The sequence below is a fragment of the Heterodontus francisci genome, chromosome 18, assembly GCF_036365525.1.
Source record: "Heterodontus francisci isolate sHetFra1 chromosome 18, sHetFra1.hap1, whole genome shotgun sequence".
In the NCBI taxonomy this organism is placed as follows: Eukaryota; Metazoa; Chordata; class Chondrichthyes; order Heterodontiformes; family Heterodontidae; genus Heterodontus; species Heterodontus francisci.
In genome coordinates, this window is record NC_090388.1 from 42,950,255 (window position 1) to 42,978,231 (window position 27,977).

General features: G+C 42.1%; 1 protein-coding gene across 4 annotated transcripts in view; it reads left to right on the forward strand.

Moving 5' to 3' along the window:
* Positions 1-23,444, forward strand: part of ergic2 (ERGIC and golgi 2) — an 84,533-nt gene extending 61,089 nt beyond the window's left edge. For all 4 annotated transcript variants that reach the window (XM_068050608.1, XM_068050607.1, XM_068050610.1 and 1 more), the window contains 3 exons: positions 3,281-3,443; positions 7,072-7,151; positions 21,935-23,444. In XM_068050608.1, coding sequence (XP_067906709.1) covers positions 3,281-3,443; positions 7,072-7,151; positions 21,935-22,000 — 309 coding nt within the window. In that variant the 3' untranslated portion in view covers positions 22,001-23,444. The remainder of the gene's footprint in view (positions 1-3,280; positions 3,444-7,071; positions 7,152-21,934) is intronic.
* Positions 23,445-27,977: the final 4,533 nt, after the last annotated feature.

Below are 27,977 nucleotides of genomic sequence, written 5' to 3' on the forward strand. Positions count from 1 at the left end.
TGTTTTAAGTTCTTCCCTCCCTTTTGCCTCTTGATTTTCTACTATTATTGGGATGCTTTTAGTGTCTTCCACTGTTAAGACAGATACAAAATATTTGTTCAAAGTCTCTGCCATTTCCTTGCTTCCCATTATTAATTCCCCAGTCTCATCCTCTAAAAGACCAATGTTTACTTTAGTTACTCTCTTTTTATAAACTTGTTGAAGCTCTTATATTTCTTGCTTGTTTACTCTCCTATTCTAATTTCTCCTTTTTTTTAGTCACCCGTTGCTGATTTCTAAAATTTTCACAATTTTCTGGCCTACCACTAATCCTTACAGAATTGCATGCCTTTCCTTTCAATTTGATAATATCCTTAACTTCCTTTAGTTAGCCACAGATGGTTCATTCTACTCTTAGCCGTGTATAAGATATATGAGTATTTTAAATAAGTATCACTCAAAAACGATACTCCAAGAGTGGAAAAAATTATAAAGGTGTGACAAAATCATACAGTGTGACGGGAACCATAAAGTCACAAAAGTTTTGTATATTTTTATATAAGTTATTGTGGATGTACTTCTTGTTACCACATTTACCTCTTAACTCACCTCTGCATTTCCTGGTGGGACTTTATATTGTGTGGATTCTGTTGAACTAATAAAATGTGAAGAATAAGCAAGGATGAGAGGGGAATGTTTAAACGTTTTGCAAGTCCTGTATCAGATTTCACAGGACTTAAAATGGTTTACTATGTATATTGTGTAGAGAAGACCTATTAACTATGTGCAGGGCAGAATGGCCATATGAGCGGCTGGGAGATTTCCTGAGTCCCCTGTTCCATAGTGCTGTGCTATTGGCCTTTTTCTGTTTTAATCCCACGCCTTTTCAGGGGAGCCAGTCTACCCCCGATTATGTGTAACCATATTGAATGGCATCATGCTTTTGTTGTAAGTGACTTTGAAAGCTTAATTTTCCACTTACTGACCTACACTTCTATGGAGTAAGAACATAAGTAGCACAGTAGAAGCAGGAGCAGGATATAAGGCCCTTCGCCCCTGCTCTGGCATTCAAGAAGATCATGGCTGATCTTCTATCTCAATTGCACCTTTGCACATTACCCCCCTATATCCCTTGATTCCCTTAGTATCCAAAAATCTGTGATCTCTATCTTGAATATACTCCAATGACTGACTTACCATAGCTCTCTGAGGTAGAGAATTCCAAAGAGTCACAATCTTTTGAGTGAAGAAATTTGTCCTCATCTCAGTCCTAAATGGCCGACTCCTTATTCTGAGACTGTGACCCCTAGTTCCAGACTCCCCAGCCAGGTGAAATATGCTCCCAGCATCTACCTGTCAAGCCTATGAAGAATTTTATATGTTTCAATTAGATCACCTCTCATTCTTCTAAACTCCAGAGAGTATAGGCCCAGTCTGCTCATTCTCTCCTCATAAGACAATCCCCTTATCCCAGGAATCAGCTGAGTAAACCCACATTGCACTCCTCCTAAGGCAAGTATATCCTTCCGTGGATAAGGAGACTGAAACTGTACGCAGTACTCCAGGTGTGAACTCGCCAAGGCCCTATATAATTGCAGTAAAGCTTCTTTACACCTACTCTAATCCTTTTGTAATAAAGGCTAACATACCATTTGCTTACCTAATTGCTTGCTGTACCTGCATGTCAATCTTCTGTGATTCATGTACAAGGACACCCAGGTCCTTCTGAATACCAACATTTCCCAGTCTCTCATCATTTAAAAAAAAAATTGTTTGGGTATTTTTCCTACCAAAGTGGATAACTTTACACTTCTGCACATTATATCGCATCCACCATATTCTTGCCCAATTGCATAACTTGTCTAAATCCTTTTGCAGCCTCCTTGCATCCTCCTCATAGCTTACTTTCCCACCTGACTTTGTATATCGGCAAACTTGGTCACTTACACTCGGTCCCCTCATCTAAGTCATTGATATAGATTGTAACTAGCTGATGCCAAACAACTGACCCATGTGGTACCCCACTAGTTACAGCCTGCCAGCCCGAAATGCCCTGTTTATTCCTAATCTCTGGCCTCTCTCCAGTAACCAATTTGCAGTCCAAGCTAATATGTTATGTTCCCCCCCACCCCCCCCATCCCATGAGCCCTAATTTTGCGTAATAACTTCACTTGTGGCACCCTATCGAATGCTTTTTGAAAATCCAAATAGACTAACGACATCCACCAGTTCCCCCTTATCTACCATGCTACTTACAACCTCAAAAAAACTTAACTTCTTTGTCAAACATGATTTTCCTTTGATAAATCAGCTGCCCAACCATATTATGATTTTCTAAGTGCCCTGTTGTCATGTTCCTAATAATAGATTCTACTATTTTTCGTGTTATTGATGTCAGGCTAACTGGACTATAGTGCACTGTTTCCCCTCTCCCTCTTTTCTTGAATAATGAAGTTATGTTTCCTATCTTCCAATCCATGGAGACCGTTCTAGAATCTAGGGAATTCTGGAAGATCAAAACCAATGCATCCACTATCTCATTAGCCACTTCTTTTAGAACCTTAGGATGTAGCCCGTCAGGTTCAGGGGATTAGTCAGCTTTTAGTCTCATAAAGTGAAAATAAAATTATGATTACCCTCTTCATAAATATCTCCTCATTAGTCCTTCAAATAGAAATTAGTCAACTTAATGTTTAATCTCTCTGTGCTTTTGCTAAGAGGATTAATTGTTGTTAACTTCTGTCCTTTTTCTCCACTTTGGAAAGTTTTAGCTCTTCCTGTGGAACGTTTCTAGTTGCCAGTTATGTTCTGGTACCTCAATCAGTGTTTAATTTTGTGCGTGAGCCTTGACTGTGACCATTGCTGGTATGGGCAGTATGACATTTGAGACCATATCTGCCTGATCTAGCAGGAGTTATTACATAGTGGTCAGGAGTGGGAGCCTTGGCTGATTTTCCTCTCTCTAACCCAGGACCACTGCAGCCAATTGTAGTGCCCCACCATGATCCCTGGCTAAGACCAATAAACATTTACCAGGAATTGAACCTGGGAGCTTCTAGGCTGTATGACTGAGTTGGTGACTACTTGCTTCCCCCACTGGCTCAGAATCATAATTTTGTATGGAAGCTGATGATGACTTGGTTCAACACCAAAGTAAGTGGAGAGTTTTCATACATTTTGTGGCTCACAAACTGATTTTTTTTTTCAAAAACCATCATGAGAGATAACAGTTTAAATGTATTTTTGTATATCACTACCTTGTATCATGGTTGTTCTTTCAGTGAGCCATTCTCTTCCCTAGGAACGCGTGATAAACCATGCAGCAGGCAGCCATGGTGTTTCGGGTATTTTCATGAAATACGACATCAGCTCCTTGATGGTTACTGTGACTGAGCAGCACATGCCTTTAGGGCAATTCTTAGTGAGATTGTGTGGAATTATTGGAGGAATATTCTCAACAACAGGCAAGTATTGTAGCTTTTTTCGTACTAGCAACAGGAATATTGACTGCATTTGAGGGCTCTATTGCTTTAATATTCACTAAGTTACAGAGAAATTACTTGGCTTTACATTTTCAAGGCTGAGGGCATAATAGACACTTGGAGGGTTAAAATCAGCCCGTTGTAGCTAAAACAAACAGAAAGTTAGTCATTCATGATCTTTGGCAACAGCAGGCACCTTGAACGCCTCCATCCCCCAGCATGTGAGTGCAAAAGACGAGGCTGAAGTGTTCGCAGTCAACTTCAGACAGAAGTGCCAAGTGGATAACTCCTCCTGAGGTCCCTACCATCACAGATGCCAGTCTTCAGCCAATTCAATTCACTTCATGTGACATCAAGAAATAGCTGAGTGCACTAGACACAAAGGCTACAGGTCCTGTCTGTACTGCTGAAAACCTATACTCCGGAACTAACTATGCCCTTAGCTAAGCTGTTCCAGTACAGCTTCAACATAGGCATCTACCCAACAATGTGGGATATTGCAAAGGTAAGTTTTATCCACAACAGCCAGGACAAACCCAATCCAACAAATACTGCCCCCATAGCCTATACCCAATTGTCAGCAAAATGATGAAAGAAGTCATTTACGGTGCTATCAAGTCGTACATACTCACCAATAATCTGTTCACTGATGCTCAGCTTGGATTCTGCCAGAATCATTCAGCTGCAGACCTCGTAACAGCCTTGGTCCAAACATGAACACGAGCTAAGTTTCAGAGGTTGAGTTGAGAGTGACTGCCATTGACATTAAGGGAACCCTTGACCGAGTGTGGTACCAAAGAGCCCTCGTAAAACTGAAGTCAATGGGAATTAAGGTGAAAACTCTCCAGTGGCTGAAGTCATACCTGACACACAGCAAGATCGGTGTGATCATTTGAGGCCAATCATCTCAACCACAGGGCATTGCTGCATGGCTTCCTTAGGGAAGTGTCCTGGGTGCAACTACCTTCACCTGCTTCATCAATAACCTTCCCTCCTTCATAAGGTCAGAAGTGGGGTTGTTCACTGATGTTTGCAATGTGTTCAGTTCTTTTTGCAATTCCTCAGATAGTGAAGCAATCCATACCTGTATGCAGCAAGAACTGGACAATATCCAGGCTTGGGCTGATCAGTGGCAAGTAACATAAGTGTCTGACAATGGCCATCTTCAACAAAAGCAAGCATAACCACCTTCCTTTGACATTGAATGGAATTAATTATTGCTCCATCCCCAACCATGAACATCCTGGAGGTCACCATTGAACAGATTCTGAACTGGACCAACCACATAAATGTCATGGCTACCAAAGCAGGTCAAAGGCTGAGTATTTTGCAGTGAATGGCTCGCCTCTTGACTCCCAAAGCCGCCTTACCATATATAAAGCAGAAGACGGGGATGTGATGGAATACTCTCCACTTGTCTGGATGGATGCACCTGCAACAACACTCAAGAAGTTGAACATCATACAAGACTAAACAGCTTGTTTGAGCAGCAGCCCATCCACTTCCTCCACCAACAGGATACCGTGACTGCAGTGTGTATCATCTACAAGATGATCTACAGTTTCCATAGCACCTCCCAAACTAGTGACCTCCACCACCTCGAAGGACAAAGGCAGCAGATGCTTCTGAACACCACCTCCAAGTCAAATGCCATACTGACTTGGACATTTATCGTCATTCCTTCATTGTTGCTATGTTAAAACTCTCGAACTCCTTATTTAAGATGTTGTGAGAGCACCTTCGCCACACGGACTGCAGTGATTCAAGATGCCTAGCACCACTACCTCAAGGACAATGAAGGATGGGCAATAAATGCTGGCTTTGGTAGCAAGATCCACGTCCAGAAAATATTTTTTTAAAACCTATTTATTAGGATTTCAGCCCATGTTTGCTTGATGATGGCACTAGTTGTCAAAAATGAAAGATTCGTCTGGACTCACTGCAGCCAACCCTTCCCCCAACTCAACACCTTGATTAATGTGAACTAGTTAAGAAACCAAATTTTCTTGAAAAACATGTCCCCATATGTATGAAGAGTTATATTTTCAGACAGTGGCCTGGATTTTACCTTAGGCGGACGGGAATTCGCCACCAATGTAAAAGTCGTTGGCGAACCCACTTCCGCCTAGCCCGGGGATCCGTCCCGCATTTTACGGGTCCCCGGGCTTTAATTGTCCTGAGGCGGGACTTCCACCTGCTTGAGGGAGGAAGTCCCGCCTCACTGAGCTGCCGACCAATCAGTGAACTGGCAGCTCTAAGTCCCAGCAGTGCCACCAGGAGCAGTGGCCACTGCTGGGACTGCAGCCCAGCTAACGCCATGGAGCCAGGAGGGAAGGTAAGTTGGGCATATCTCACCTGGTCGTGCCCTGGTGAGGCTAGTGTGTTCGTTTGCGGGGAGGGGGACGTCTTGGGTCCCGGGGGTGGGTTGGGAGGTGGGGGCGGCCCTCAATCGGGCACCCTATGCCCGATTGTCATGGCCCCCCCAAACCCCGGCACTCGGAAAGACCGGCAACTATCGCTGGGTGGCCTTTCATGTCCCCAGCACACCCGCTTGCTACAGGTAAAATACCTGTGGAGGCGGGTGAGGGCCCTTGTGGCCATTTAAGGGTCTTGATTGACCTCGGGCGTGCGGGGCGGGAAGGGCTCCTGGAGCCACCCGCTCAATTTTACGGTGCCCCCACGCCACCATTCGACCCACTGGGGTGGTGTAAAATTCAGCCCTGTGAGGCAAACCGTGATGGTTGAGGCTGCAATAATCAATCCAGTTTGGCATTGCTACTCAGGAAATTCTGTGATTCCACTAAAATTGGCACATTTGGTAATTGTGTGGAATTTGCATTAGCTTATGTGAAAATGACAGTGCGCGTGAACTTGGTATAGGCAAAACTGCTCAGTAAACCTGACATCAAGATGGCAGAAATTCTAGCCAGTATGCCTTTGTGTGCAGGTAAAACTACTATCTATACCTTGTGGACGAAAATGCTGTCAAGTGGTGTCAATTGTGTAAGACCTGTTGTCACGATGTAGTAATGAAATAAAGTAACCTCATGTTACTTTTTAATCTTTGGCTCCTAAAAATATTGGCAGCATTTTGGGTTTGGCCACAGTTGGTTAAACTACAAAATTTTCTTTTTGTTGGTGAAATACCAATCTTCTCTATAATATAATTCATCACAGTGACGAAGATTATATTCTGTTTTCTGTAGATGATTTAAAGTAGTGTATTCTTTCATGGAACTCCACTGTTGCCCAGTAAATATTATTTAGTCCATCACTGATTGATTGCATACTTCTGTTAACCTATGTAATATTCTCCCTTCCTGATAGCACCAACAACACGTTTGAACTGAATGTGCCATGTGAGCAATCCATTTGCTCTTAAGACTCAAATTTGGCATGTATTAATTGATATATAATCAAACTGTTTACTTTAGGATTCACAAAAAGTGCAACAATACTTTTTTTTCTTTGGAAAATAATTGCATATTGCTTTTAGATTTCATGACAGAAACTGTAAATGAACTATATTGAGTAGCTTTTTGCTTAATATGCCAACTCTGCATTATAACATTAGTGTAGTGACATGTAGCTTGATCTGTTCTTTCCATAGGCATGCTACATGGATTTGTGGGTTTTTTAGTTGATGTCATCTGTTGTCGTTTCAAACTGGGAGCTTATAAACCTAAATCTGTAAGTTGACTTTATTTGTATTGTGTCATTTCAGCACAAAATAAAAATAGTGGCTGATTTTTAAACTTTGTGGCCTGAGTGGGTTGGTAGCAAACTGCTCACAGCCAAATCGAAAATTCTTGGTTTAAGTCCTCGGAATACCTGTCTCTTAAGTTGGGTGTTCTTGGAGTGACCTTCGTTCTGCACCTGCAGGAATAAGCCCTTTTGCTTTGACAAAGTGTATCCCATTTCATGAGTTGTGACGCAGCAAGACCAATTTCTCTTTACAGCAATGATGCCACCAAGATTTGATTTAATAAACATTTTTATATTAAGGATATCCTATAAAAGATTTTCTGACCATTTGGAAGCGTGCAATTCTTAATCATAGGGATTATAATGAAAAACTAGTCACAAGAAACACAAGACACAGAAAGATAACCCTTTCTGTACAAAAGGTTTTACTATCTAGCACATTTTCAATTTTGTGTTTATTCTCACAATATTGTGATGCAAAGAATATCCATTGACTCAGCAGTCTTCTGACTTTATAGTATTCAGTATTGCAAATATATAGAAAATTATTTTTCTGGTATTCAGGAGGCAGTCTTTTTCCTACAAATGAATATTCAGAGTAAAATTCAAATTATTTTGTCTATGGACATAGGAATGGGAGTAAGCCATTTAGGCTCTTGAGCTTGTTCCGCCATTCACTGCGACCCTGGCTGATCTACGACCTAACTCCGTATACCCACCTTTGCCCCAAGTCCCTTAATACCTGTGGTTAACAAAAATCAATCTCTATTTTAAAATTAACAATTGATCTAGCATCAAATGCCAGTTTCAGAAAAGAGTTCCAAATTTCTACCACTCTTTGTGTGTAGAAGTGTTTCCTAATGTCACTTCTGAAAGGTCTGGCTCTAATTTTTGGACTATGCCCCCAGTCCAACACTCCCCAATGAGCAGAAATACTTTCCCTACATACCCTTTCTGTTCCCTTTAATAATTTTGAAAACTTTGATCAAATCATCCCTTAGCCGTATAAATCCCAGGGAATACAACCCTAGATTGCATAATCCCTCCTTGAAGTTTAACCCTTGGAGTCCCAGTATCATTTTGGTAAACCCACACTGCACTCCCTGCAAGGCCAGTTTATCCTTCCTAAGATGTGATGCCCAGAACTGCTCATAGTAATCCAGTTATGGTCTAACCAGGGCATGACTTCTATTGACTTGTATTCTAGTCCTTTAGATATAAAGGCCAACATTCCATTAGCTGTTCTATCAGCATCCCATTAAGTGGGGATTGTGATTTCTCCCATCAAAGAGAGGGAAAATCAAGGAAGAGCTTTGACAGCGCGGTCTTTACAAACTACTAGCAGACTATACAAGGAACATTAGAGCACCCTGTTAGCAGGCTACATAGTGACCCTCTTGACTTGCAGATATTCTGCCAAGTGGAGGAAGTAAGGGAATTAAAAAAATGCAGTTTTGTATGCTACTGAAATAGCAAATGTTTTGAAGCACCCATAGCAAAAGGCTATAACTACTAGGGTTAGTTCATCTAGCTTAAACTAGTATGTGCAGTGAATCCACCAAGGCTGGTCCACTGCTATTTGATTGCTTGCAGTTCAAAGAAAAATACTGCTTAAAAAATTCGGGATGGAGAAAAGGATGCTAGAGCCAATCATAATTCTCTTTAATCTGTTTATATTAAAAGCAAGCATCAATGATGGGACACCATATTTACATTTGACATTTTCTACTCAGAAATTTAATAACCAGGTCTCAATTATTTTCATAGGTTGGCAAATTTGAACAAAATAGCCCATGCAGCCCTTTATTATCGGCAGCAATTTAAGAGACTATGATGTAGATTTTGTACTTTTTATATTAGCGGCCTGCTATTTCAGTTATAAGTTGTATTGAGGTGGTTCCACAAAATATGCTTGTTGAGTTGTTGAAACTTGATAAGTGACTAATCTGAGTATTATCTTTATTAAAAAAAGTCACAAGCAATGTTATGGAAATGATAGGTCTCTAGGTTGAAATTTATATTGGGTGCATACTTATGATAGACTCACACTTGAGCAAGTTTATTGTACTAAGAATCCAAGCTAATTTAAGTGTATAACTTATGGCTACCCCAGTGAATTTTTGGAGGCATTGTAGATAGAGCACATTTGGTCGATAATGGCAAGCTAACACATATTCATCTTTTTAAACTTTTGAGAATTGTTTTTAGTACTGGGAAATTAAGCACTTTCCCATTTAAGGCACTTGGTGTATCAAACACTCCCAGATCTCTCACAGCACAGTTAGATGCACAGTAAAGCTCACTTTATTCTGCTCAGTCTCTGATTAGCACTTCCTTTACACGACATGATGAATTCAGTTAACTGTACCAAACCACCCTGTGGTGTCTTTGTGATTGTCAAATTAATCTCAATGTGCAAAATTAGGAACACTTTATGAAGTGGGTTCACATGCACAGGGACTGGGTTGAGGAGATGTGGGTCCCTTGCAGCCAACAAATAAGTGACTTTCATCCCTTCAGCCTGGTCTTGATTTGAATTCATATCTCAGAATTGAAAGGCCAGTATGCCAATCCACTACATCACACAACCTGTGCAGATAATTCTTTTCTTAAATCATTCGTTATTTGTATATTAATGAAAATGAACCATGATGGGGAATCCACAGTTTGCACCCAGTATCAGAACCAAACGTAATTGGGTCAGGTGTAGCACAGTTGGATGCATTCTTTAAAAATAGCCCAGATTTCTGGTCAGGTTTTATCCTGACTGGGAATAGTGCGAACCTGTCAGAAGTGCGAAGCCCCACTATAATTTTCAAGATCAGCATCATTTCAATACTTGGGGATAGCTCCGAGTGTTTAGAACAGCACTACTTAGGAGTTGATCAGTGGAGAGTTTTGCTGCATGACTTAAAGACATGCGACAGTTTGAGATATCATCATCAGTTTTGGCGTATCCAAGTAATATTGCCAAATAAATCATCTTGTGAGGCTACTTGCAGGGCAGAGAGTCTACCACTTGAAAGCGGTGTTAGCATTTTGTCACACAAGTTCCAGGCAATGACCATTTCCAACAGTCTAACAACCTCCCCTGACATTCAGCAGCATGACCATTGCTGAATCCTTCACCAACAATATCCTAGGGGGGTCACCATTGATCAGAAACCTAACTGGACGAGCCACATAAATACTGTGACTACAAGAGCAGGTCAGACGCTGGGTATTCTGTGGTTAGTGTCTCACCTCCTGAAGGTACTCCAACAATACTGTTAGGGAGGGAGCTCCACAATATTGACCCAGCGACGATGAAGAAACGGTGATCTATTTCCAAGTCAGGATAGCGTGCGACATGGAGGGCACCTTTCAGGTGATGGTGTTCCCATATGAAGCCCCACAATATTACTTGGATCCTCCAAATCCAGTGGCAAGAAAGGCAGTTCAACAGCAGCATCCCCTCCCAAGCCAACCTGCCCAGCATCGGAGCGCTGATCACCCAAAACCAGCTCCAGTGGGTGGGATATCTTGTTCGCGTGCCTAACATCAGACTCCTGAAGCAGCTGTTATACTTGGTTGCAGCGGGAGACTCCCAGGAGGACAGCGGAAACGCTTTCAAGATGTCCTCGAAGCAACCCTGAAGAGATCCAACATCCCAGTCGACTCATGAGAGTCCCTGGCTCATAACCATCCTCAATGGAGAAAGCTCATTTGGGAAGGCATCGTACACCACAAGGGACTTGGTTGGGAACGTGCAGAGGCAAAGTCGAGGCGTCCGAGGGAGTGCACAAACCTCCAAACTACTCAACTACCCGACCTTTCAAGCATCACCTGCTCCTCATGTGGCAGAGTCTGCAGATCACACATTGGACTTAACAACCATCTCAGAACCCATCGAACCGGAGTGAAAGCAAGTCATCCTTGATCCGGAAGGACTGCCTAAGAAGAGACTCCCCATAGCCTGTCACCATATGCAAGGGACAAGTCAGGAGTGTGATGGAATACTTCCCTTGATGAGTACAGCTCCATCAACACTGAAGAAGCTTGATATCCAGGACAAAGCAGCCTGCCTGATTGGTACCCCATCCACCACCTTAAATGTTCACTTCCACCACTGGTGCACAATGGCCATAACTGCAGCAATTCGCCGAGGCTTCTTCAATAACACCTCCCGAGCTTGCGACCTCCAGCATCTAGAAAGATATAGGTAGCAGGTGTGTATGGGAACACCAGCACCTGCAAGTTCCCCTCCATGTCTCACACTACCCTGACTTGGAAATATATCACCATTTCTTCATTATCGCTGGGTCAGTATCCTGGAATTCCCTCCCTATCAGCATTGTTGGGAGGACCTTCATCACCCATGCCGCAGATGTGTTTGCGACAGGTAGATTGGTGAGGATGAGGTCAAGTAGGTTTCTCCCTCTTGTTGGCTCTCTTACCATCTGCCACAGGCCCAATCTGCCAGCTTTGTCCTTCAGGACTTAGAAACATAGAAAATAGGAGCAGGAGTAGGCCATTCGGCCCTTCGAGCCAGCTCCGCCATTCATTATGATCATGGCTGAGCATGCAACTCGGTAGCCTGTTCCCACTTTCGCCCCATACTCTTTGATCCCTTTAGACCCAAGAGCTATATCTAACTCCTTCTTGAAAACATACAATGTTTTGGCCTCAACTGCTTTCTGTGGTAGCGAATTCCATAGGCTCACCACTCTGGGTGAAGAAATTTCTCCTCATCTCAGTCCTGAAAGGTTTACCCTGTATCCTTAGACTATGACCCCTGGTTCTGGACTCCCCCACCATCGGGAACATCCTTCCTGCATCTACCCTGTCAAGTTCTGTTAGAATTTTATAGGTTTCTATGAGATCCCCCCCCCCCCGCCTCACTCTTCTGAACTCCAGCGATGATAATCCTAACCGCCTCGATCTCTCCTCATACGTCAGTTCCACCATCCCAGGAATCAGTCTGGTAAACCTTTGCTGCACTCCCTCTATAGCAAGAACATCCTTCCTCAGATAAGGAGACCAAAACTGCACACAACATTCCAGGTGTGGCCTCACCAAGGCCCTGTATAATTGCAGCAAGACATCCCTGCTCCTGTACTCGAATTCTCTCGCTATGAAGGCCAACGTACCGTTTGCCTTTTTTACCGCCTGTTGCACCTGCATGCTTACCTTCAGCGACTGGTGTACGAGAACACCCAGGTCTCACTGCATATTCCCTTTCTCAGTTTATAGCCGTTCAGATAATAATTTGCCTTCCTGTTTTTGCTACCAAAGTGGATAACCTCACATTTATCCACATTATACTGCATCTGCCATGGATTAGCCCACTCACTCAACTTGTCCAAATCACCCTGAAGCCTCTCTGCATCCTCCTCACAACTCACCCTCCCACCCAATTTTGTGTCATCTGCAAATTTGGAGATATTACATTTAGCTCCCTCATCTAAGTCATTAATGCATATTGTGAATAGCTGGGGTCCTAGCACCGATCCCCGTGGTACCCCACAAGTCACTGCCTGCCATTCGGAAAAAGACCCATTTATTCCTACTCTTTCTTTCCAGTCCGCCAACCAATTTTCTATCCATCGCAATACACTATCCCCAATCCCATGCGCTTTAATTTTACATGCTAATCTCTTATGTGGGAGTTTGTCGAAAGCCTTCTGAAAGTCTGAATAAACCACGTCCACTGGCTCCCCCTCATCAACCCTACTAGTTACATTCTCGAAGAAATCTAGTAGATTTGTCAAGCATGATTTTCCTTTCGTAAATCCATGTTGATTCTGCCCGATTCTACCACTGTTCTCTAAGTGTTTTGCTATAAAATCTTTGATAATGGACTCTAGAATTTTCCCCACTCCCGACGTCAGGCTGACTGGTCTATAATTCCCTGCTTTCTCTCTACCTCCCTTTTTAAATAGTGGGGTTACATTAGCTACCCTCCAATCTGTAGGAACTGTTCCAGAGTCTATAGAATCTTGGAAGATGACCACCAATGCATCCACTATTTCTAGGGCCACTTCCTTAAGTACTCTGGGTTACATACCAGCTTGGTCAGTATTGGTGCTACCGAGTTACGCTTGGTGATGGAGATTGAAGTCCCCCACCCAGAATACCGTCTTTGCCCTTACTGCCCTCAGTGTTTTTTTCAAGTGATGTTCAACGTGGAGGATGCTGACTCATCAGCTGAGGGAGGGCAGACGCTGGTAATCAGCAGGAGATTTCCTTGCTCACATTTGACCTGAGGACTCTATTAGACCATCTGCTGTTAATGGCAGCTCAGGTGGAGCAGTCTGTTAACATTATGTGCAGTATTTTGCAGGCCACATTGGAGTGTGTGGCAACTCCAGAGGCATCTGCAGTGGAAGTCTTTTGATAGAGGTCACAAGAGCTGTCTGTCTCTTTCATATATGCTCTGACTCCTGCCATGGAGGTCTGAAGTGTCAGTTTTGAGGGGGCTACCCTTTCTGGCTTCAGCAGACTTGGCAATCGGTTAAAGATAACTGCAACACAAGACTTCACTGATCTCATTGGTAACGTTTGGTCTGTTTTCCTGATGTTCAGTGGCAGTGTTGTCAGTGTTCAGTATTGGTGGCTTAATGGGAATAAATCTTGATGGCGGCACAGTGGCGCAGTGGTTAGCACCACAGCCTCACAGCTCCAGCGACCCGGGTTCAATTCTGGGTACTGCCTGTGTGGAGTTTGCAAGTTCTCCCTGTGTCTGCGTGGGTTTCCTCCGGGTGCTCCGGTTTCCTCCCACATGCCAAAGACTTGCAGGTTGATAGGTTAATTGGCCATTATAAATTGCCCCTAGTATAGGTAGGTGGTAGGGAAATATAGGGACAGGTGGGGATGTGGTAGGGATATGGGATTAGTGTAGGATTAGTATAAATGGGTTGTTGATGGTCGGCACAGACTCGGTGGGCCGAAGGGCCTGTTTCAGTGCTGTATCTCTAAACTAAACTAAACTAAACTAAACGCCTTCTATATGACAATTGGGTTAAGATTATCCTGACTTATTTTGTTCAGGGAGTGGTAAACCTGTGGAATTCTCTACCACAGAAAGCAGTTGAGGCCAAATCATTAAATATATTCAAGAAAGAGTTAGATATAGTTCTTCAGGCTAAAGGAATCCGGGATATAGGGAGAAAGCGGGAACAAGGTACTGAGTTTAGATAATCAGCCATGACCGTATTGAATGGCAGTGCAGGCTCAAAGGGCCGAATGGCCTACTCCTCCTATTTTCTATGTTTGTTTCTTTCCCACCACTTACAGGATATGGTTCTGCTTGTTGCAAATGAGCTGGACATTGAGAGAATGGAATCCTTTCCTTTTAAAATGTAGATGGTGTTATTGAGAAGGGAGAACAAGTTTGTGAATGATATAACTTTGGGCATCTTGCCACGCTGGACATAACAGTGGCTTGTCATTGTGGTGCTGATCATTCTTTGGGAATGAAATTACGTTTCTTGCTCCAGCAAACATTGCATCCATGACATTTATGATGCTTCTGTGCACAGCTGATTGCATTATACTATTCATGTCCCAGTGGCAATCTAGAACGATTCCTTATTTGCCTTCGCTTGCCTTCAATAAGGTGCCGCATAATAGTCTAATGAATAAGATGAACAACTTCTCTACTTTTCAATTCTATCCTGAACATCAGGAAAAACATCAGAGAATGCGAGCCAGGGGACTAGTGGCAGAATGGATTGCAAGCTGTCTTCAAGACAGAAAGCAGAGAGTGGGAGTAAAGGGTAGTTATTCAGAGTGGCAAAAGGTGGGAAGCGGTGTTCCACAAGGATCAGTGCTGAGACTGCTGCTGTTCACAATTTACGTTAACAATTTGGACTTTGACATCAAAAACACAATTTCTAAATTTGTGGATAACAACAAATTAAGGAGATAGTCAATACTGATGAGGACAGCAATAAAATACAGGAGGACATTAATAAACTTGCAGAATGGGCAAATAATTGGCAAATGATGTTCAATACACACAAATGTGAGGTGGTACCTTTTGATAGGAAGTATAGGAGGTCACTTATTACTTAGAAGGTGCGAATCTAGGTGGAGTAGAGGAACAAAGGGATCTCAGTGCAATACACCAATTGCTAAAAGTTGCACCATGGGTTAGCAAGGCCATACCAAAAAAAAAGCAAACCAAGCACTAGGCTTTATTTCTGCAGGAATAGAATTGAAAAGTAGAGAAGTTGTGCTAAACCTGTACTGAACCATGGTTAGACCACACTTAAAGATGGCTTGCAGTTCCAGTTGACATATTATCAAAAGGATATAGAGGCACTGGAGAGGATGCAGAGAAGATTTGCAAGGATGATACCAGAAATGCATGGGTATAAATATCAGGAAAAGATTAATAGGCTGGATTTCTTTTATCTTGAGAAACGGAAGGCTGATGGGGTGACCTAATAGAGGTCTTTAAAATTATGAAAGGTTTTGATAGAATGGATACAGACAGCATGTTTTCATTTATGGGGAAGAGCATAACTAGAGGCCATCAATATAAGATAGTCACCAAGAAATACAATAGGGAATTCAGAAGAAACTTCTTTACCCAAAGAGTGGTGAGAATGTGGAACTCGCTATCACAGAAAGTGGTTGACGCGAATACTATAGATGAATTTAAGGGGAAGCTAGACAAGCATATGAGGGAGAAGGGAACAGGGGGTTACGATGATGGATTTAAATGGGAGGAGGCTCGAATGGAGCATATACCCCGTCACCGACTGGGCCAAATCACCTGTTTCTGTGCTGCATATCCTATGCCTTTAAACAATAAAAGGGAATTGGCAGTAAGGAACCTGTGATGCAACTGGGGCTTAGGTTGGAATGCAACATGTAGCATAACTGACAAGTTTTTTTAAAGATGCACTAAAAATGAGTCAAAAATAAGGTTTCATCAAACCCTACAATTATCACTGCTCAGCTTTTTAAATTCAGTCCCCTTTGCTACAGCATCTAGTAATCCAGGATGCCTCTTTTATACTGGCGAAAATTAAGTCAGATAAAGCAGAAGTGACAGAAGATGGGACATTTGATGTCCTTTCCACCTCATTTTCATGTGCCCACCTAAAAATAGATGGGTACTTCCACCCACACCCCCCCAACCCCTCCCCCCACCCGCCCACAGGCACTGAAAATGAAGGTGGGCAATGAGGCAGGTTCTGAATTTGGCAGAGGTCCAGTGGAACAGAACTCTAGCCCCATTTTACAATCCTGGCTTCCCAATTTACAGTGGCAAAATGGACAGTTTTTTTGTATGGAAAATGTTGGCTTGCGTGCCTTAATTCCAGCCTCAGAGGAGCATTCCAGTACCATCCATCCTTGGGATTTTCTGGTTAAACTACCAACCAGTGCTGAATCCTGGTACTTTTGTGCTCTGGACATATCAGCTGACAGTTGGGTTAAGATTATCCTGACTTACATTTTTCAGGATCTTCATAACTGATAAAGAGAGGAAATTTTCATCAGATCAGTCTGGCAGAGGCATAGCACAGAGCAAAGACAGAACAGAGCACCACCATAGTGTGTTTCATGATAACATCAAGGGAATTATGAAACCAGCATTCAAGTGAATATAAAAGATATACTCTAACTGACTGGGCCAATGGATAGGTTGTGAGTAGCCTTATGGCAGAGCTATTATTCAGATATCTACAGACCCAGCAACTGAACAAAGGAATAATGGATGCCGATTTATTAAAAAAATATATAAAATGGGTCATTTCCAAGCCAAACGACTACTATAATAAAGTAAATCATAAATGAGGCCAGAAAGACAAGGATTTGCTTGCTCGAGACAAATGCACGTTAAAGTATACAGGTAGATCCATTAACTGTAGTACTAAAAGCGATGCTGATAATCTTACAAAGCATTGAGGATTTGAAAAGTTTTGTTTTGATTGAAACGCATTCATTAAAAGATTAGGGTTTTAGAAAAGATTCTAAGGTCAACAGAAATGACTCTACTCTCTTAAATCAGTTATTAAAGTGGCCAAAAATGTTTTCATTGGAAAGCAAATACCTACTGTGAGAATGAGAGGAAGAATGATAGAGATATGGGATCAAAAATTTGCAGCTTTCTGGCTGCAGCTCCCAGACAGATCGCAAATGGGACTGGAACTCAGTTACTATGTCTTCATAGCTTCCAAGGTCACTACTGCCGATCTTACCTGTGACTCTTAACAGAACTCCCGAGGAATTATAACATTGATAACTTGCCAATCCAGGAGGAGGGATCCAAACAGAAAGAAATGGAGTCGCATACCATTATTCATAAGTTGAAGCGGCTCTATTTAACAAAAAGACCCATATTTTAAGGGATCTATCGATTCCCTTCCCACACTTCTATAGAGAAGTGCCGGGTCTGCCCACTTAGTAACTATCCACAGTAAAATAATTGAAGTCAATAGTCTACTATGTTGGAAATCGTTTAGCCACATCCCATTACTCCATAGGAGCAGAAGTAGGCCATTGAGCTCCTTGTGCCTGTTCTACTATTCAGTGAGATTATGGATCATCTGTATCTTAACTCTATTTACCCGTCTTAGTTCCATATTCCTTAAAGCCCTTGCTCAACAAAAATCAATCAATCTCAGTTGAAATTTTAAATAAAAACAAGAAATGCTGGAAATACTCAGCAGGTCTGGCAGCATCTGTGGAGAGAGAAGTAGAGTTAATGTTTCAGGTCAGTGACCCTTCATCGGAACTGACAAATATTAGAAAAGTCACAGGTTATAAGCAAGTGAGGTGGGGGTGGGGCAAGAGATAACAAAGGAGGTCTAGATTGGACCAGGCCACATAGCTGACCAAAAGGTCACTGAGCAAAGGCAAACAATATGTTAATGGTGTGTTGAAAGACAAAGCATTAGTACAGATTAGGTGTTAATACACTGAATATTGAACAGCAGCAAGTGCAAACCTGAAAAAAAACAGTGGGTAAGCAAACTGAACAAACTAAGATGAAATGAAATAAATGCAAAAAAAAGATTGTAAAAAATGTAAAAAAGAATGTTTAAAAAAAAAAGGAAGAAAAATTAACTAAAAATGGGGGGCTGTCATGCTCTGAAATTATTGAACTCAATGTTCAGTCCGGCAGGCTGTAGTGTGCCTAATCGGTAGATGAGATGCTGTTCCTCAAGCTTGCGTTGATGTTCACTGGAACACTGCAGCAATCCCAGGACAGAGATGTGAGCATGAGAGCAGGGGGGAGTGTTGAAATGGCAAGTAACCGGAAGCTCAGGGTCCTGCTTGCGGACTGAGCGGAGATGTTCCGCAAAGCGGTCACCCGGTCTGCGCTTAGTCTCCCCAATGTAGAGGAAACCACACTGTGAGCAGCGAATACAGTATACTACATTGAAAGAAGTACAAGTAAATCGCTGCTTCACCTGAAAGGAATGTTTGGGGCCTGGGATAGTGAGGAGAGGGGAGGTAAATGGGCAGGTATTACACCTCCTGCGATTGCAGGGGAAGGTGCCATGGGACGGGGACGAGGTGGTGGGGGTAATGGAGGAGTGCACCAGGGTGTCGCGGAGGGAACGATCCCTTCAGAATGCTGACAGGAGAAGGGAGGGGAAGATGCGACTGGTAGTGGCATCACGCTGGAGGTGGCGGAAATGGCGGAAGATGATCCTTTGGATATGGAGGCTGATGGGATGAAAAGTGAGGACAAGGGGAACCCTGTTGCGGTTCTGGGAGGGAGGGGAAGTGGTGAGGGTAGAGGTGCGGGGAATGGGCCGGACACGGTTGAGGGCCCTGTCAACCACAGTGGGGGGAAATCTTCGGTTGAGGAAAAAGGAGGTCATATCAGAAGCACCGTCATGGAAGCTAGCATCATCAGAGCAGATGCGTCGGAGACGGGGAGACGGAGAAACTGGGAGTATGGAATGGAGTCCTTACAGGAGGTGGGGTGTGAAGAAGTGTAGTCGAGGTAGCTGTGGGAGTCGGTGGGCTTATAATGGATATTAGTAGACAACCTATCCCCAGAGATGGAGACAGAGAAGTCGAGGAAGGGAAGGGAAGTGTCAGAGATGGACCATGTAAAGGTGAGAGAAGGGTGGAAATTGGAAGCAAAGTTGATAAAGTTTTCCAGTTCGGGGTGGGAGCAGGAAACGGCACCGATACAGTCATCAATGTACCGGAAAAAGAGTTGGGGGAGGGGGCCTGAGTAGGACTGGAACAAAGAATGCTCGACATATCCCACAAAAAGACAGGCATAATTAGGACCCATGCGGGTACCCATAGCGACACCTTTTACTTGAAGGAAGTGCGTGGAGTTGAAGGAGAAGTTGTTCAATGTGAGAACAAGTTCAGCCAGGCGGAGGAGGGTGGTGGTGGATGGGGACTGGTTGGGCCTCTGTTCCAGGAAGAAGCGGAGAGCCCTCAAACCATCCTGGTGGGGGATGGAGGTGTAGAGCGATTGGACATCCATAGTGAAGAGGAGGCGGTTGGGACCAGGAAACTGGAAATTGTCAAAGTGACGTAGGGCGTCAGAAGAGTCACGGATGTAGGTGGGAAGAGACTGGACCAGCGGAGAAAAGATAGAGTCTGGATAGGAAGAAATAAGTTCAGTGGGGCAGGAGCAGGCTGACACAATGGGTCTGCCGGGACAGTCCCGTTTGTGGATTTTGGGAAGGAGGTAGAAGCGGGCTGTCCGGGGTTGTGGGACTATGAGGTTGGAAGCTGTAGAGGGAAGATCTCCAGAGGAGATGAGGTCAGTGACAGTCCTTTGGACGGTGGCTTGATGTTCGGTGGTGGGGTCATGGTCCAGAGGGAGGTAGGAAGAAGTGTCTGTGAGTTGGCGTTGAGCATATGTTAATGGTGTGTTGAAAGACAAAGCATTAGTACAGTTAGGGTGCTAACGGACTGAAAATTGAACAGCCGCAAGTACAAACATGAAAAAAAACAGTGGGTAAGCAAACTGAACAAACTAAGATGAAATAAAATAAACACAGAAAAAAAAATTTAAAAAGGAAAAAGAAAAAATAACTAAAAATAAAAGTAAAATGGGGGGCCCGTCATGCTCTGACATTATTGAACTCAAATGTTCAATCCGGCAGGCTGTAGTGTGCCTAATCGGTAAATGAGATGCTGTTCCTCGAGCTTGCGTTGATGTTCACTGGGACGTGCAGCAATCCCAGGACAGAGATGTGAGCATGAGAGCAGGGGGGGGGGGGGGGGGCAAGCAACCGGAAGCTCGGGGTCCTGCTTGCGGACTGAGCGGAGGTGTTCCGCAAAGCGGTCACCCAGTCTGCGTTGGATCTCCCCAATGTAGAGGAGACCACACTGTGAGCAGCGAATACAGTATACTACATTGAAAGAAGTACAAGTAAATCGCTGCCTTACCTGAAAGGAGTGTTTGGGGCCTGGGATAGTGAGGAGAGAGGAGGTAAATGGGCAGGTATTACACCTCCTGCGATTGCAGGGGAAGGTGCCATGGGAAGGGGTCGAGGTGGTGGGGGTAATGGAGGAGTGGACCGGGTGTCACGGAGGGAACGATCCCTTCGGAATGCTGACAGGGGAAGGGAGGGAAAGATGTGTTTGGTAGTGGCATCACGCTGGAGGTGGCGAAAATGGCGGAGGATGATCCTTTGGATATGGAGGTTGATGGGGTGGAAAGTGAGGACAAGGGGAACCCTGTTGCGGTTCTGGGAGGGAGGGGAAGGGGTGAGGGTAGAGGTGCGGGAAATGGGCCGGACACAGTTGAAATTTTCACTGGTACAATATGTTAGAATGTTTCTAATGTGAATCTTGAGCATGACATTGTTTGGGAATGTGACCCTCCGCAAAAAAAATTAGTTTATAAAAAGCAATGGTGGTAATTAGAACGAGGCATGTTAACGTAACTCGAGTGGAGATTTTAGTTTTTATCCCTTGCCGTATCCCCTGAAAAAATGAGGCCTTTGTGTTCTTAAATTTGCCCTCTTCGTTTATTTGCCATTCTGCTATTGCATGTTGAACCAACAAGAGGTGCTAATCCAAAAGAAAAGCAGTTTCCATTATATTTCCCTCTATGTGATATCTCTTAACAGTAGCTTAACATAAAACGGATCTCCCTCGTGTGGCAGATTGTAATTGGTGTGGTAACTTAGGAATTACAAAACTTTCAGGCAGAGGACTAAACTCCATTGAGGACTAAAGTACCAGCTTTGTCTTTATTAAACCTCTAAGCAGAAAAAAAATGATTTAAAATGTTATTATAATGTTTAAACAATTCACTGAAATTACTGTTATTTCAGTTTGAACCATGTTATTTAATGCAGTATATTTATTGTAGTTTGCTGCAGCTTTTTTATTTTCTACAATTAAAGATCTAAAACAGATCATGCATTATGTATGTACACATTATACTACAGTTAAATAAATTGCTTATTGCCTTGATCTGTCACATGGTAAATTCATTTGAGTCTTGTATTTGAGTTAGGGCTGTACAAAATGGACCTTTGTTTCTATGTTGATTTACACACACAAATATTAAGTTTGAAGAAAACCCTGCCAAGTAGTGCTATTTGTAAAATAAATATTAATTTAAAGGAGTAAGGCTTATTAAAATAGAGTAACTTCACTGACTGTACTGGGGGTGGTGGTTGGGGAAACAAATCTGAGCCCAGTTTTAAAACCCAGTTCACAACTTTCTTGTCAAACTAATTTTGTATATTTGTAGAGTTATATTTAACTTTATTTTTTTTATTTTTTTTAAAAAGCATTTCTTGGTAGTCTAAACTTTTTTTAATGTGTTTGTTTTTCAGATCCCAGTACTTGATGGCCACATGAATAATCACTCCCTCCCAATTTCAGATGACTTTGAACATTAACGTCAAGCAGAGATGAAAAAGGAACAAAAGCGATCTATTGTATTTTCCCTTAATTTTAAATGTGTGCAATAAGACATTGTTGAGTTGCACAGCCTTTGTTCAAATAAATCGTTAGTTACATTCTAGTCTCTTTACAATTTCAATAACAATTCAAGACCTTGCATGTCAAGTCATATCATTACTTCCCATATGATGGACTGCTAATTAAATAATTCAATGTCTTCATTTAAAATAAAAAGGGAAAATAATCAGTATTTTGTGGTCATACTTCAGCAAATGAGATGACTGGAAATCTGACTCGTGATTTATTTACACAATACAATTCAATTTGTAATGTTGCAAATGCTCCAGGGGTTTGTTTTTGCAGTTTTATGTGAACTGCTAAAATATGTACACAAGCAGGTTTGTACCAGATTCTTTGTTGTAAACATAGTAGGAATAAATTAATGCAGGAAGTTGTACTGTGCAGGATAATCCTGTTACTGAATTGTCAGCTGTGTTAAGAATAAAATATTAGAAGACACCTTAGAGCCTGTCTGCTTAAAGGCAATAACGTTAATAGCAAGAATGACCATATTATTAGGAGCTCATCATGCTCCTAATCTCTCTTCCTGTAAATACTTTTCCTTCTCATGTATTGACAAAATGTTGTCTGTAAATTAGTCTCTGAATCATAGAAATTGAAAATTACAGTTGCATTGGTCTATTACTGACCCAATCTTCTGGTTATTGCTGCTAAAAGCATCTTGTTCTATACATTAAGTTAATTAGAACAGCTGCATCTCAATTATAGAATATTGTTTTTTTTAAAAATTGTTTCTAATGTACTTTATTTAAAAAAGTAGACTAGGTTGGTGATCTAACAGTGTGTGAAAGTTTTGTTGGGTTCTAAATCTTTGTATGTATGTGAACCTTGAAACTGCCATGGTTCAAATGCCTAAGTGTTTGCATTCATACCAGTGTGGCATCCTTTCAGTCAGATTTAGGAAGCAGTGTATTTAGTTACTCAAACTGAAGTGTGAAATCTGTGTGACTGGATAACAAGGTAGATCCATTGTATTCTGCATAATATTATAAAATCAGAGGACTAACCCAAGTGTTTCTTTTTTAATTGAAACCGCAGATCAACCTGTGACTGGACAATGATTGTCATTTTAGAGCCACTTCCCCTCTTCACAAAGAAACTGGCTGGTAACACTGTCGTAAAAGATTATATATTTTATACTCCTGTGTTTCATTGTGGAAGCTGAGTCACTCTTTACTAGTGCACCTAAAAAAAAAAGGACCTGCTCAACTATGTAGCATGTAGTTACACATGCTTTTCATTCTACTTTTTGATACCACTGATGAATGACATTTTTAAAAGTTTTGCACAGACATAAATCAACTGTACTGCAGGTTTTCATGATAACTGGTATTTAATAAACCTACAAGATTAATTTTGGTGGAGGTTTAAAAAGGTTTTTTGTTTTATTATTGAATCGTATCTTGTCATGGAATAAGTGTAAAATAATGAATGAGAAGGTGTACATTTTCAGCCAGTAATGTTCATTGCGCGTCTTTCTTTTCTAAAGTCTGCATAGTTTTTATATACATGTGTAATCCTATTCCTGGTTAATATAGCTCAACCTTCAACAATGTACTACAAATCAGGAAATATTTGCTATATTCACACAGGATGTGGTCTTTGTAAATTTTGCAATTCTTAAATCTGCAAGTTCATGATGTAGAACAGGAACATCTATAGGATTTCTGTTGAGCTGTGCTTTTTATAGCAAATGATAAGGCCCCTTCATTCTGTTTTCTGTGAAGTGTAGGCTTAATCTGATAACTCTTGATACAAACTTAACCTGATACGGTGCTATTTTTCTGTTTGAGATGAGAAATGTTGTACAACAACAAATTGTTTTTGCCGCTATTTCAGTGCTGAATCAAATGTATTTTAACCACGTTTGTTTTGCAAGAAAGTACCCACAGCCTCCATTTGCACAGAATATTCTTTGTGCCAGTATTCCTGATTGATAGAGTTCATTTTTTTCTTAAGCCGCAATTAATAGTATACAATTATATCACTTCATTAAAAAAAATTCTGCCCCTAATTCCTGCATGCATGAAGTTGTCTGATTCAAAGAACTGTAAAGTTTTAATACATATAATATACAACTCAAGGCAGTATTTTTAATAGTGTTGCATTTTGGTATTCAGAGAGTAACAGAACACTTTAATTCTAGCTTTGATATCTAAGTGATGTCGGGATGGCAGAACAAAATTACTGGCTCAGTTTTTAACCCTACCATCACTGACTTTGTGATGTTAACCTGCAGGTTTTTGCAGGTGAATGAGGCACTTGCCTAAATAGATAGGTGCTTCAAAATTTATGCAAATTCTTTTCCTATCAGATCAATAGGATACAAAAGCTGAATGTCAAAGGTGATGAAAGAGTGCTTGCTCTTGACATTACGCCAGCATTTGTGTATCACCCCAAGAAACCCTAGTAGAACAAAGTCTAATGAGGATCGGGGAAAATCTCTCCAGTGGTTAGAGTCACAGCTGGCACAAAGGTAGATGGTTGTGGTTGTTGGAGGCCAATCATCTCTGTCCCAAGGCATTGCTGCATGAATTCCTCAAGATAGTATCCCAGGTTCAACTATTTTCAGTTGCTTTATCAATGACTTTTCCTCCAATTCAGAAGTGGGGCTGTTCGCTGATGATTGCACAATGTTCAGCTATATTTGCATCTCCTCGGATAATGAAACAGCCCATACCCACGTGCAGCAAGACCTGAACAACATTCAGACTTGAGCTGATAAGCGGCAAGCAACATTCATGTTTTGCAAGTGCAATGACTGTGCAGCAAGAGAAAGCCTATGGCATTACCATCAACACACCATCCCTCACCGTCTGCATTCTGAGATCACTATTATCCAAAACCTCCTCTGGACCCACCACATAAACACCACATATTTGCAGCAAGTAGCTCGCTACCTAATTTCCCAAAGCCTTTCCACTTCCTACAAGGCACAAGTCTGGAATGCTCTTCACTTGCCCAAAAGGGCATGTAAGCAACAGCATTCAAGAAGCTTTACATCATCCAGGACAAAGAAGTCAGCTTGATCGGCACCTCATCCACTAAACATCCATGATGTCTGTACACGGCTGCATTGTGTACTATCTACTGGATGCACTGCAACAACTTGCCAAGTCTGCTTTAGCAACACCTCCCAAACCTGTGACTATTAACTAGAAGGGCAGATGCAGCAGGTGGATGGGAACACCATCACCTCCAATTTCTCCTCGAAACACAAGAAATAGGAGCAGGAGTAGACCATATGGCCCATCGAGTCTGCTCTGCCATTCAAAACAATCATGGCTGATCTTAGGATTCAACTCCACTTTCCCACCCACTTACCATATCCCTTGATTCCCTGAGAGACCAAAAATCTGTCTATCCCAGCCTTAAATGTATTCAATGATGGAGCAACCACAACCCTCTGGGGTAGAGAATTCCAAAGATTCACAAACATTTGAGTGAAGTAATTTCTCCTGAGCTCAGTCCTAAATGATTGTCCCCTTATCCTGAGACTGTGCCCCATGTTTTAAATTCCCTGACCAGCGGAATTAATCTCTGTGCCTACCCTATCCAGTCCCTTGAGAATCTTATGTATCAATGAGATCACCTCTCATTCTTCTAAACTCCAGAGAATACAGGACCAATTTACTTAGTCTCTCATCCCAGGGACCAATCTAGTGAACCTTTGCTGCACTGCTTCCAATGCAAGATTATCCTTTCATAAATGTAGAGACCAAAACTGCACACCGTATTCTAGATGAGGTTTCACCAAAACCCTGTACAATTGTAGCAATACTTCCTTATTCTGGTATTCCAATTCTCTTGCAATAAAGGCCAACATGCCATTTGCCTTCCTAATTGCTTGCTGTACTTGCATGTTTACTTTCTGCGTTCCTTGTACAAGCACACCTAAGTCTCTTTGAACATTGACACTTAAAAGTTTCACACCTTAAAAAAAAAATTCTGCTTTTCTATTCTTATGACCAAGGTGCAAAACATCACACTTCCCTACATTTATACTCCATCTGCCATCTTGTTGCCCACTCAGTTAACCTATCTGTATCTCTTTGCAGCCTCTCTCTGTCCTCTCCACAGCTTGCCTTTCCACTGTCTTTGTATCAACAGCAAACTTAGATACATTACTGTCTGTCATTTCATCTAAGTCATGAATATAGGTTGTAAATAACTGAGGCCCCAGCACTAACCCCACTGAAACCCACACCATCTTGACTTGGACATCTACTGCTCTTCCTTCACTGACACTGGATTAAAATTCTGGATTTCCCTACCTCATATTGTAGGAACACCTTCACACAGACTGCAGTAGTTCAAGAAGGTGGTCTGCCATCACCTTTTATAGGAATGAGTAATAAATGGCAGCTTTGCCAGTGACGCCCATAACGCAAGAATAAGTAAAACAAATATAGGGTTCCAATGAAATTTTAATCGGTGCCTGAGCTAGGAAGCAGAAGCTGGTTCATAGCTTATCTGAATACATAAGAAACTATTCTGCTCAGTTTAAAACATTTGATTTGTGGAGGCCAGGTAGAGCAGAGTGCCTCACAAGGAAAGGTGCAGCCACCATTGCCCTACACTACCCTCCCACCACCTCCCCTTGCTTACCTGCCACTAACCTGGAAGGTGTCGTAAGTATGCCCAATCTTTGCTGTCACCCGCCTGGTGCCATCTTCACACCTATCCTAAGTGGGAAGTGGAACAATGGCACTTAAATGAGACTCGGTGGTTAAAATCGATGTGACATCCTGCTGCTTCAACTGGATGGGAAATCTGCTCTCTGGGGCGGTTTACAGAAACCACCTTAAAGTTAAAATCTGAGTGCTTGGATTTTTCTGTGGGAAAGCTAAGGAGACTTAACTTGATTTCTTTTTTCCATTTCTTGCATCATACATGCTGGTTTGGAGACCAGATGACAGACTCTCTGTTAGGTTTTCACCAATGGCTTTCTATAGATGGCTGCTTGGATATGTGTAGGCTAGTACCTCATGATGAATTGTAGGTATAAGCCCACGTCATACAACTTTGTGGAATTCAATCTTTCACCACAGTGCTACCTCATTTTATCGCATATTAATTACTTAGTACTAACTTTATTCGTTGTTAACATTATTAGCTTGAACTGCAGTTTATAGCATAGTTAAACTTTATTCATTACTTTTTAGTAGTCAGTAGTTTGTAGCCTCTGTCATGAAATGAAATTGCATGCATTTTATAGTATATGCCTGCTGACCACATACATTGCAATAGGTTATGGTTTTGGGTAGAAGGATCACTTTTATAATGGCAATGGTCTGGTTTTATGGAGGATTTGGTAGGTGGTTGACTTAATTGCTATCTTTGGGGTTGTATAATGTGATAACATTTTTGAGACCGATCCCAAATATTTGTTAATCACCACAAAGAAAATCCTTTCATTTCCTGTTTCAACATAAATACAATTAAAGAAAAATCTGCCAAAATAACAAATGTTTGTACCATTCATTACTTCCAAACTCCATTGTGTACACTTATAATGTCCCCGACATTTACTGAGTGGAACGGGGCGGGGTGGTTCTGATATCACGCAGGAAACCCGGATGCAAGTCCAGCATGTCCATCAGTGGCGTTTTGACTCAGCCAGCTCAATAGCATTTTACTTACAAGTTTGTCATCCAATGCATGGCGGTGGGCATAATGAGGATCTAAATTACACTATCTCAACTCCAGAATCTAAAGGGCCAATATGAAGATACAATGTGGAGGAATTGGGAAGAAGACGAGAGGAAGTTTCAATGACGCCTCCCTTGGTGTGCTGCTGGGGCCTGCGAGAGACAATCTGCCCGAATAGTCAGAGTAAAAACCTGGTGAAACCAAGAAGGTGTGGCTGGAGGTGACCTAGAAGGTGAACAG